General features: G+C 42.5%; 1 protein-coding gene across 3 annotated transcripts in view; it reads right to left on the reverse strand.

The window, feature by feature from the left end:
- The window catches only part of LOC119466395 (protein FAM135A-like), a 59892-nt gene extending 50393 nt beyond the window's left edge, over positions 1 to 9499 (reverse strand). For 2 of the 3 annotated variants that reach the window (XM_049657336.1, XM_049657334.1), the window contains exons 1-5: positions 8947 to 9499; positions 8192 to 8301; positions 5317 to 5411; positions 2137 to 2276; positions 398 to 468 (exon numbers count right to left, since the gene is read on the reverse strand). In XM_049657336.1, coding sequence (XP_049513293.1) covers positions 398 to 468; positions 2137 to 2276; positions 5317 to 5411; positions 8192 to 8268 — 383 coding nt within the window. In that variant the 5' untranslated portion in view covers positions 8269 to 8301; positions 8947 to 9499. The remainder of the gene's footprint in view (positions 1 to 397; positions 469 to 2136; positions 2277 to 5316; positions 5412 to 8191; positions 8302 to 8946) is intronic. The other variant, XM_049657335.1, reaches the window with a different exon arrangement.
- Between the last annotated feature and the right edge of the window lie 3345 nt (positions 9500 to 12844).

Below are 12844 nucleotides of genomic sequence, written 5' to 3' on the forward strand. Positions count from 1 at the left end.
CTATATGACAGATTAAATGGCATTGCACAACATACCGTATACCGCAATACTATTATTCTTTCAGTCACACAAGTTGCCATGCAGCATATGGGAGTAAATAAAAGAAAGGGTGCAAACCCTCTAGGGTGCAAAAATTGTAGAAGTGGCTTATAGAACTTGTCAAGCCAATGAAAATGACTGTCACTTTAACGAGTCCATAGGACGGCTGCAATATGGCATTACCTTCCTGCATTTGCATTACTAATGAAAATGAAAAGTCAAAGAAAACAAACACAGCACTGCCTCCTACAGCATATCCAGAAAGCTATCTGCCCAGCAAAGTATGCATTTAGTGAGCTACGCATTTAGCAAACAAGGTGTTACAACAGGCGTAGAAAGCAAATAGACCAAGACTTGCCCAAAGTTTTGATCCGTGAACCAAAGCTCAACAGAAAGCTGGAAGTCAGCCTTTGACAGCATGTCCCGGACCTGCATGGCGTTACAAAAAAAAAAAAGAATGGCAATTCATACGTGATACAGCAAAAAAATTTACAAGTCAGTCGGCAGTGGCGCTGGAAATGGGAAAGGCAGGTGCATCGGACCAATCAACCCTTGGCCAGCACGATGGCTGCCCTTCCTATACAGTAGACTTCTATTAACTCAACTCCGGTTAATTCAATTTTTTGGTTAATTTGGGCCCAAGCGAAGGTCCAGGCCAGCACCCATGCATTTCTATGGGCTCAAACTTTCGTTATTTCGAACCTAAAATGGCCTTTCCAGGATAATTCGAACTTGACCAATCAGCATACGAGTACCTGACCCCTATGTTGACCCCAATAGACACTGCCCTTTAGTGGCAGTATCTGTCTTGGTGGAGCATAGAAGACAGTGAATGCGTTGAACACACATAAAAAAATATCCCATCGAAAATACCTACTTTCGGCCTTTTTCCGCCTGCCCTAGGAAGATTTTGAAGCAATAACCATAGCTCATGATATCTGATTACAGCATTTACCCAATTCTAACGCACACCTTTCTTTTTCTAGGAGATTGGGTCAAAAATTGCCTGCGTAGTGCAATCAGATACAAAACAAAAACTGCATTCTCGGCGTTAATATGCTTTACCGCATAACACGGATGTATTGCAGCGATGCTGACTTTAGGAAACCAGCCGCATTGTGCAACACATATGACACCCTTGCCATATTTTTACAGCGAAGCTGTCTATGGCTAGGGCCATGGCATCCACGCGGAAAAACTATCATCATCAGCAATGGCTCGAGCGTCGTCGTCTTCTTCCACAGCTGGCTCGTTAGCGCCCCGTACACACTCGTGCCACTGCTCCCGCATTAGTCGTCTTCTTCCACAGCTGGCTCCATTGCCGCTCATCATTCCAGCGTAGAATTTCACTTCTCTTTTGTCATCGTAATGTGGAGGCCGCATTTACGGGGGTATGAGCCATTCATTGTCTTACGTGACGGACAGATTTAATAACAGGTGATACGTGAAAGTGTGTGCGTACTTATCGTCACGATGACCACCAATCAGGACAATAAATATGTTCGTACCTTTGTTCAAAATTCTGTGTCACCTCTGTGTTGTGCTGCTAAACAGCTTCACTGGTCATCCACCTTCACAGAGTGGAATGGCTCATGACTTTTCTCGTGCTAAAAAATCGGGTGCAAGTTAGATTTCTACTTTGTTTAGAAGCTTTAAGGGGAGGTGCTAGTCGAAAAATGCATTTCTTGTTTCAAGAACCACTGAGCTAGTGTGCAATATTTATGCATGACAATTTGAAATGGGTTTCATGCACCTCGTAGACTCTAAGAACAGTGGCATCTGTTCCCGTATCTTGGAGGCCACAGTAGGCAATACTGCAGCAAACCAACAAACTGTGCGCATCGCAAAGAAGAAGTGGTTCTGAAGAAAATAGCAGAATCATCGAAGTCTGCCGACTTGTTTTCTACGCCTTACTGCTTCTTAATATCACCTCTGTAGCTACTTGAAGTACAGAGTCCCTCGTATGTTCAAGACATCTAATTTTGGTGAGGCATTAGAGTGCCCGCCAAATATCCAGAGCTTGGTCTCTGCATTTAGACGCGAATGCATTTAATGTAGGTGATGACAAAGAGCACATACTATAGACAAGCCACCAACCTTGTGTGCGTCAACAAGTGCATGGACCTTGAATAAAACGGTGTCGTGCAGGTACACTTCTTCATTCTTGTAGAGGATCTGGAAAGTCTTGCTGACAGCCGTTCCATTCACAATGCAGGGAGGAAATACTATGGGCAGCGCTGCGGAAGGAAGAAAAAGTTCAAAGAGGACATTAGTACTTTTATTTAATTTTGTGGAGGAGGATCACGCAAGCAGATCGTGCCTGCCCTCCCCAACAGGATTCAACAACATTTGGAACAACATTTGGTCGACAGTATTTGGAAAAAGTACACAGGGAGAGAAAGCCCAGGTATGAAATGAACAGCGCAACAGTGACTACGCAAGAAAAAAAAATATTATTAATAGAAAGTACACACGCAAAAAAGTAAAGCACACACACATGAGACGAAACAAAACATATTCTATGGCTTGCATGAAAGTTTGTGAGAACTTCTTTTATACTTGGAGTTTTACATATGTTCCACGAGATAAATGCAGCATTTCAGGATACGAGTTCAATGTAGAGAATGTGTGTGTGCCTCATTATCAGTTGCCTAATATAGATCGCAGTTTCTTACTGTGAACTTCGGTGACACTCAGCAGCTTATGTTTATAGAAAGAGTGTTTATTTGACTCACTGAATACAGAGTAATCAATAGCTCATGACCCGTGACTGCAATTTCTACAGTCATCCACCACCCCTTTCCTCTGCAGACGTAATTCGTCAAAAAAAAAAAAAGAAATGGCACGCAGGATGTTATAGCATGAAAGCGGAATAGTTTGTAAACTAGTTGCGAGGAACTAGCAAGAGTGATAAATAACTGTCATCCTTTGTAAATGTTTGCTAGAGGGGCGCATGCTTTTAATGTTACTGGAACAGTGGCACTACCTGTCATTGTAAGTAGCAATAAACATGGCATGCATAATGCATTGGTTTTTCACGACAGCAACAGACAATGTCACCATTTTTTTGCACTACGGGAATCACTTCACTCGCGGGGCAGCTAATGACAAAGCCACGCCGAGTGAACACTAGTGACAAGCATGTGAGAGGAACAGGCTGAATGCTGCTTCGGCCGTTTCTTTTAGCAGTTCCCACAGTACCCTGCAAAAGATGGCAGCCACCTACAGGTGCTGCACATTCTGGCCTATACATCACACCTAGACACAACTATATAAATGGCTAATGCCGATATCAGTGTGTAACGGATACAGTTACCGACTGATAATCCCAACACCGATAATTTGCACGTGCTTGATTATTCAGACAGACGTATTGTATAAGGATGACCGAAATCTCGGACACCTTACAGCACATCGTGCGATAATTTGGACTCAAACTGCACGGCCATGTGTTAATTTGGTCACTGAGTCGAGCAGAAATAGAGGTAATTTTGTTTTGATACGTCGCCAGAATGGTCATCGGTGCCTCCTTGAAACCGAATACAGAGAAGCCCTAATCGCTCTAGTAGTCGACGACCGTGCCCAAACCGCAGGACAAGCCAAGCCACTAAGTCGTAAAGGCTGCATTTGCAATTTCCTCGATTTTTGCCTAGGAGTTACATTCCACTCTTCCATTCTTATCATACACCATACATGGCTGGCTTCCTGTTGATAAACCGGGTGGAGCGTCGCTCTGACCACTGACGAAGTGCGACAAGCGTAAGAAGGAATCGAATAAAAGGCATCACTAGAAAATTGCGGCCACAAACTGTCTAGGCCAAAGGTAAGTGTATGTGCGTGTAGCAAGCGTTGACGAACTTGGCTGTATTCTCGGACGATCACTTTCGAAGATACTTTCGAAGATACTTTTACTTCCTACGTGACTAGCACCGGACGCGTCAATGGGCAGTAGCTTTTCCGCACCATGATAAGATGGCATGCTTGGCACCGTGTCAAGAATGCCGTCACTCATAGACACCGATGCGTGTTGTGCTAGTCACGCGAAATCGAAGGTATCCCTGAAAGTAATGATCCGAGAATATGGCACACATTTTTTTGGCCCTTTAAGAAATAAGGTCGCTTATTTTATGGCGAATCTGGTATTTCAGACTCCTGATTATTCTGACATTTTGGCAGCCCCAGTCGAGTTCAAGTTATCAGTCGGCGACTGTATATACACACAAAACATCTGTGTATAGGTTAACAAAGGTATTTTTATGCGAGATGCAACAATGTTCGACTATGCAGAAGTTACACAGACTGTATAACCGAAGTATACAAACTTTTGACAAGGGTATACCGAGTAAGAGAAGTTAGCAAAAGAAAAAAAAAATTCATGAGCCATTCCACTCTGTGAAGGTGGATGACAATAAAAAAAAAATTCAAGCAAATTTTTTTTCTTGCAGAGTTTCAGTTATTAAGAACAAAGCTTCCAGCTAAATGTCTTTGTCCAATACTGAATGGTAGGCAGCAACCATCATTTTTTGGTTCAGAGCAGGAACACAGACGAGGAAGGAGAAGTTTGGCACATGACTCGCTGTTTTTTTGAAAGCAAGGTTGGAGGAGACAGGCCGGTGAAAGATATCCAACTACGGTGATTTCACACGTGATGTAAAGCAAATGAAATGTACACCTGTGGTTCACATATGATGAGAGCTGTCTGTACAAATTGAAAACGAAGCTTTAGGTGCCTTGGGGTGAAGCCCACTTCCTGTTTCCTGCCTGGGGTTTTCCCCCTATTGCTGAAAAAAATTTCCGCAAAATATTTATTCTTTTTGTTGATTACAGTTATTCTTCATGTGTTCTGCAGATTTAGAAAGAAAATATTTTTTCTGGGTTTTTATATGTCTCATACCCCCGTAAACGCGGCCTCTCCATTACAACGACAGAAGAGCAGTGAAATTCTATGCTGGAATGATGAGTGGCAACGACTCAAATATCAATCGGAAATAAAGAGAAAATTTTGTTTTCGTGCAGTTATAGGTGTATGTGCAACCTATGAATGGGGAGGCAAATACACTCCTGTCCAATTCAATAAGAATTTGTACAGATGTGATGGCCAATAACTTTCCTGTGATGTCACGGCAGAGACAAACCTTCTTTCAATATCAACATCTCCCGGGAACTGTGTTTTGGAAAGCAGAACAACGAAGGGTAGCTGCGGTGCTCTTAATGAATTCTTAGGTTTTTCAAGCAAGTATAGAGTGGTCACATGAAAGTAAACAAGGCTGTTCTTACCATAACTTTGAATCACTGTGCTTTTTGGCAGTTGGACTTCAACTCTGGCTGGAAGCCTCTGGGGAACCTTGAGAGCTGTCCGGATTTGATAGTACCTAAAACACCACCACAGAAAAAAAAAAGGAAGAGTAAGCAAGATTACATTTCACTTCATCATGAATAGTATCATAAATAATATAGTTATCAAGCAACAAAGGGCTGCCGAACGGCAAAAAGACTCGAAGCAAATCATCATGCAACAGAAAAATATGATATACAGTGATCTTTTCCAGCCCTTGTGAACCCCTTTGAGGCCTATCAGAAGACCTATTTAAGGGATACACTATTCGATAGATACACTGTCACACCTCAGTTTTCAAATAATCTTTCTTTTGGCATACAATAAGTCAGTCAAACAACCAGCCCAATGCCGCTGTCACCACATTCAAAAACTGGCTGCTCACAATATTTAAACAGCCAATTGATTCTTCACTATTCATGGTCATGACCGGGAAAAGGTTGTCAGCAGCCCCATACCTTGTTTTTTGATTTTTTTTTTTTACTGATGAATGACATATGTGCTTAGTGTACTTTTATGCTGTCATAATTTTTTTCATTTTGATTTCACATTTATTTTCCCCTTCTTATCTTTCTTGTATTATCTGCATGTATACCCACTAACATAATGCCCTATGGGTGCATGTGGCTTGCTGAATACATATAAATGAAACACCTCAAACCCCATCCTGTGACAAACACTGAACTAGGATGTCATATTTAGGAAGACCAAACTATATACCCTTACGGTGTTGTGTGTGCAAATGTACATGCCAAGATAGTGCATCAAAAAGCGAGAGCACTGACAAAAGTAATGGAATTCACAATTATCAAACTATGTCACATACATTTTGAAACACTTCTGATTGAACCTGTGCTGTAAGTTTGAATGATATGTGCAAAGGGCTTTAGTAAAATGAGCGCGAAAGTAAACAGCTGGTTGTTTGCTCTCAGTATGAGTAAGTCGTTATGTAGCGGGTTCCCTTCTTTCAATGTTTTTCACAATGTTTTACATCCGTTATATTTTTCAAGTGGCTGGACAGGCACTTTCCAAGTATGCTATACAGTTGAACCTTGTTACAAGTCATACCTAACACAAAAATACGTTCATTATATCCGATACCCATTATAAGCGTATATTCACTATGCACTGATATCAATGAGAAACACTTTATATTTACTTTGTTATATTCCATAATTCGTTATATCCGTGTTTGTCCTATCGAGGTTTTACTGTACTCAGTTTCATACATAGCACGCAATGCTACGAAGGCTGGAAGAAATACTTTAGGATAGTCAGGATGATTACGATAGTCAGGAGGATTAGGAGGATTATGCCCTCCTTTTGCCTTGCCTTATGGGCAAACCTTGTACTTGTTTTGCCCAAATAAATAAATTAGTACTACTTCTCTCACAACTCACTTTCACGACCAAAAATTTGTGCATCTCATAAGAAAGATACAGGTGTTATCATGTAATTCCAAGTAACATTTAAAAAATTAATTAATTACGGCGTTTTACGTGCCAAAATCACAATCTGATTATGAGGCACGCTGTAGTGGGGGACTCCAGAAAATTTGGGCCACCTGGGGTTCTTTAAGGTGAACCTAAATCTAATAACACGGGTGTTCTTGCATTTCGCCCCATCAAAATGCGGCTGCTGTGGCTGGGATTCAATCCCGCAGACTCGTGCTTAGCAGCCCAACACCATAGCCACTAAGCAACTGCGGCGGGTTCCAAGTAACATTAAGTCTGATAAGTTTTATGTCACAAAATATGACACATTTATTACATGAAGGCACCACAGACCTGAACCTATTCATCACCAAACGAGCAGAGTGACACATTTCGTTGGCCAGTAGCCACTCCACTCACATCCGCCTGATGACGAAAACATTATACGCCACGCACTGGAAGCACAAAGGTGCACAGATAACACGCGATTTGCCGTTACCTTACATCCACAAGTTGTAGCATACAAAGTAGTTATTTCGTTTGAAAAATGTGAGGTTAAATACAACTGCACTGCAAAACATGCGGAGTGAAAGTTTTATGACTGCACTACATGCGTAGTTTCCGCAGTGTTGCATGCTATGCATAAAATTAAACACACACAACAAACAGATGACATCCTCGTATTTGATGTTCCCGTAGAGGTACTATCGCACGGGGCCAACATTCTGTAGACCTGACAAAACTCAATGAAGAATACAAAATTCCTCATCCCTACAACAGCTGTACGCTTGTCATGATGCTGAAAATGCAAGAAATGTGATGAAACTAAATTTTCATTGGACAGAATTAAATGACAACTGAAGGGAACGTGGTCATAAGCAGCAGAAGTAGACATAGAAAAAAAATGGTCGGCAGTCACGCTGCTTTTCGATGTTTTGAATTCACACAGATGTTGAATGGACTGACAAGATGGGCAGGAAAGGAATGGCCACAATGTCTGCGATTGCATGTCACTATGGTGATGCAACATGCAACATCCCATTCAATGTGAAAATGCCACTGAAAGTGACTGCAATCATACAGCCCTAGATCTAATGTGACAGGCTAATAAATCACTCTTGCAGCTGATATCCTAACACTTGGCCAACAAACATCCTTCAACTGAGCACATAAACACAATCCAGAAAACATGTAGACCACCACTTTCAGCCAATAATGAGTCATATGCTCTCGGTTAAAATTAACACGGAAATAAAATGCCAGGCTTTGGTGAGGCTGTCGCAAAGCCAGCGTAAGCGCACGAGAAACAACACTTTACAGTGCAGTCAATTATTATCTTGCCAAGTGTATCTGCTGAAGAGCCACTTAAAAAACACATGCTCACCCTCGCTGGAAGAGGTCGACATTGCTGAACTTGAAGAGCTCAATGAAGAACTCCAGAGTGACCTGAAGTTCAGCCATGCCTTGTATGTTTACACCATTGAGGTTTGGCTCCTGAAATTAAAAAGAAACAAGTGTCGGATTCAACGGAGCGCTAACGCCTCCACTACGAACAAATTCGAGCAAAAATATATATATATATATATATATATATATATATATATATATACACACGTTTTTTCATTGTTTCTTTTGGTAACCGAGAAAGGTAGCTCGCACAGCCCCAAGCATCGCAAACAACTTCACAGCTAAAATTCTACCATTATTCCACATTCGAGAAAGGGGCATGCTGCAGTTTCTTTTGCCGCAAATCACGTACGATCTCTTAGTCGTTTTCTCATTACCACAAGACAACAAACAAATTATTACAAATATAGCAAAGAAATAATAACAAGGGCAAATCACTGAATGGGAGATTGTTGCTTTGCGCTAGACCGAGAAGTGTCATCAGCTTAAAATAGTCTCATTAAATCAATGGAAAGCTAAATTTGCCCTAAGCACTTATAACGTCCGACGCGAGCCTCGGAACTTACGAGAGCGCTGGCTTTTAGGAAAGCTTCGGCGTGCGTAAGACGCACATTATGACGTGCATGCGGGGCTGTTTTGTAACTTAAAAATGCATTTTTATTACTATTTTATGCACGTTCGCACAACTACCCAGACATCCGGTGACAGATGTTACGTAATCACGGTACTTACGAAAGAAACAATCGGGAGTATGTTGAAGCATTAAACGGGGCAGCACATGACGTGGCACTGAAAGTGTTGCCGGGGGAGCGGCATATCTCGGCAGTGATAAGCACTGATGTCCAAGAACGTTAACTGAAACAATCGTACACAAGCACCCGCGCGATTGTACGGCGACGCGCACTGACACGGATCGACAACGATGTGGCACGCCGTCGGGGACTTACGGCTAAACGTTTCGGCAAATATATGCCGCCTAATGTTCGCGCCGTCGCACATCACAGAGACTGGGGTCCGCAGGGTTGATCCGAAGAACCGTCGGAGACGGATTAAGCCTAAGCCAAGCGCTTGCAACCGTAGCCGGCTTCGAAACAGACATGGCCCACGTCTGTCGCCGCGCGCACATCACGCAAAGCGCACTGACGAAAACGTGCTGACGACACACTGCACTACAGCTGCGAATCCAGAGGGCTACACGGTAACATAACACTGATTTTCGAAGTACTCAATGCTCAGGTAGCTCAGTGTAATTCCGATAGAACCGCACGGAGCGGCCATTTTTAAACAGAACTGATCGGGTCTCTGATGTGGAGAGTCGGGACAACCCGATCAGCTGACGCGATAAACGAACATGGCGGCGCAATCTTGTAATTATTCCGAAAAATGCTTTCTCTTTCTTTATTCGAGCAGTGACACTAATTGTGCATTCATCAGACGACTCAACTAAACGCTTCGAATGATGGTATCAAAGTAGGAAGGAAGCGCATTGTTGAGGCTGCCGATTATTCGGAGTTCGCTCTTCTCCTCACATGCTTCCTGACCACACTTCCGACGCCGCACATATGAACGGAACAAGCTTAATTGGATTTACTGATGCATACACAACATACCCGGCTTGTCAGACCTAAAGCACTGACGGCCACGGGAAGGAATAAAGATGGACGATCACTATATGTGATAAACACCAGCAAGAACTCCGGTGGTGAAAACCAAAACTAAAGCCTCCGAGATTGCACTGCGCCGTGCAACGACGCGCTACAAACTTGGAGGCCATGCAAAATTGCAAACGCCACACGGACATGATTGGGATGTCCCACGGACCTGTTTACGTTCACTGGGACCATGGATGACTGAGACCCATATATCAGTACAAGCGGAACTGGCGGATGGCCGGCCAACTGGGCAAGATGGTCAGGCACCTCGGTCCAAGAACGCTGTGAGTCCATTTGCCAATGTTTAAACAGACCTGCACGAATGCAAAGTTTAAATCCAAGGAAAGAACTCCACCCATCCGAGACATGCCGGCACTTAGAGCTGATTGTACGCCATTGCTGTCAGCGAAAACTTGTTTTAAATGTGAAGCATTTCTTGGCCAACATTTGCCACTATGAGAGTATCTATCTATCTATCTATCTATCTATCTATCTATCTATCTATCTATCTATCTATCTATCTATCTATCTATCTATCTATCTATCTATCTATCTATCTATCTATCTATCTATCTATCTATCTATCTATCTATCTAATTATCCGCCTACGTATTTGTGCTCTCATGGTCGTTTCGTTAACTTTGTATGTACCAAAATTGGCATACCATGACAAGAGTGTATGAGGAACATAAACGACAGGTCATGACATGAATGTTATGACATGTCTGTCATGTAGGTCATGAAACAGCCGCCTACGTCTTGGTGCTCTCATCGTCGTTTCGTAAACTTGTTAGGTACCAAAATTGGCATAGTATGGCAAGAGTGTATGACGAATATAAATCATAGGTCATCATGTCTGTCATGTAGGCCATGAAACAGCCGCCTACGTCTTGATGCTCTCATGGGTAAAAAAAAAAAAACAAAGTGGCACAGAATCCAGAATGAATGATGGTAATGGGTGCAATTATGGTTATGATAGTAACGATAATGATAGTAGAATACAATAATGACTCAATAATTACCATGACTCAGGAAAAAATGACAATGACTCAGCGAGAAAACCACTGTAATGGGTTCGGATGTAGGCACCAAGTGAATGTAATTGTAATTGTAATTATGGGGTTTTACGTGCCAAAACCACGATCTGATTATGAGGCACGCCGTAGTTGCGAGATGCTCCGCCTCCCCGGCGGCGCGGACAGCGAGACAACTTGGCCGGTCTGTACAGCCGCGCGCGCTCTCCGCCTCGCCGCTTTGAAAATCCGCTTGGCCGCTCCGCTTTCGGTGTGAACGTGCCTTTTAAGGCGAAGCTTAACCGTCCTCCAAATTTTTCTTCTTCGCTTGCAGTCTAACTCTCCTTTAGTGCTTATTTCGCGCGCGTATTATGTCATGCGGCGTTTTTATTTGTTTTACTTATGTTGCAAGCTTCTTCTTTTCTTTTTTTTTAATTGTTGATTTTGCAAGATAATTTTGCAGTTTATTTTGTTGTGTTGCGTTTTCTTGTTCACTTGCTTTGTAACCCTGTTCCTTGCGAGTTTGCTTGTGCTTTCATTGTAATAGCTAAACTCACCGACTCAATGACTTTTGGGCCTGTGTATATTTACTTAAAATATAGTATTTATTTAAAGGTATCTTTAAATAAATACAGTGGAATCTCATTGCTACGATCTTCCCGGGAACTGAAAAATAAAGCGTATCATCCGAAAATCATATCATCCAACCAATTATCCAAGCAAATCGTATTATCAGGAAAATAAAAAGAAACGTATTATCCCGAAAGAACGTATTATGCAGAATTGTATCAACGAGATTCCACTGTAGAAACATAAATAAAAAATATATTCGGCCGGCTGCTCTGTTTCCCACCTCTTAGGAAACGCCATTGGTAGAGAACATTGCCCTAAAGATGGTCTCGCGGCACCTATAACCACACCTATAAAGACGAAATTCGCATATAACCCGCACCCCGATTTCGCTGTTAAATATTGTAATACATTTTCGTATGTCCGCTTGCAGAACGGAACGTCCTAAGCTCGCGTACAGACGAAATACACAGAGCTGAATTCGTGCAACGCAGCATAAATTACCGGCGTCGCCCAGTGAAGGTCGCACCGTCGCACTCCACATGTATCGGGACGACGCATGACGGGCGAACGCGAAACGCTCTCGCGGCCTGAACCGCCAGAGTATTTTGAGTATACACTGAAGCACAACAGTGAATAGGATCCTATGAATTTAAATAATTATGGCGTTATACTTTCCAAAACCACCATCTTGATTATGAGGCGCGCCGTAGTGCGGGACTTCGAATTAATTTGGACCATATGGGTTTCTTTAAAGTGCACCTAAATCTAAGTTTGCGGGTGTTTTCGGCATTTCGCCCCCGTTGAAATGAGGCCGCCGTGGCTGGGATTGGATCCCGCGACCTGGTGCTTAGTAGCCCAACACCATAAGCACTAAGCAACCACGGCGGGTTTGGGATCCTATAAACAAATTTTCTGTGCTGCTGGAGTAGTAAGAAATGTTTGAACTTGTATATGACACGGGGGCCCTTAACGCTTTCGCGTTGAAAACTATTTTATTTATTTGAACATGCTGCAACCCAGGAAGGGCTAAGGCATGGAGTAGATAAAAGTCTTACGTACAAAAAGAGCGAACAGGGTTATAGCAGTGCAATGAGAAATATTACAAAAAATAAAGGAAATGTTAATAGGCTGCACTGCCAGATAGTGCGGCGAAAAAAATCAGTTGGTGGGAGGGAATGGGCATTGCCAGCCAGAGAATTCCATAGGCCAATTGTACGTGCGCCAAAGTGTGGGGCCAAAGTCAAACAAAATTGAGACCTATAGTTCTGTTTCTTTATTGAATTCATTTCAAACATACTGCAGTCCAAGGACCAAGCAGGCGTACAACAAAACACGAGAACATAGAGCAAGACCACAATTTAAAGCAAATTCAAAATGTGAAGCAAATCGAAT

The sequence above is a fragment of the Dermacentor silvarum genome, chromosome 10 (genome assembly GCF_013339745.2).
Source record: "Dermacentor silvarum isolate Dsil-2018 chromosome 10, BIME_Dsil_1.4, whole genome shotgun sequence".
Taxonomy (NCBI): domain Eukaryota; kingdom Metazoa; phylum Arthropoda; class Arachnida; order Ixodida; family Ixodidae; genus Dermacentor; species Dermacentor silvarum.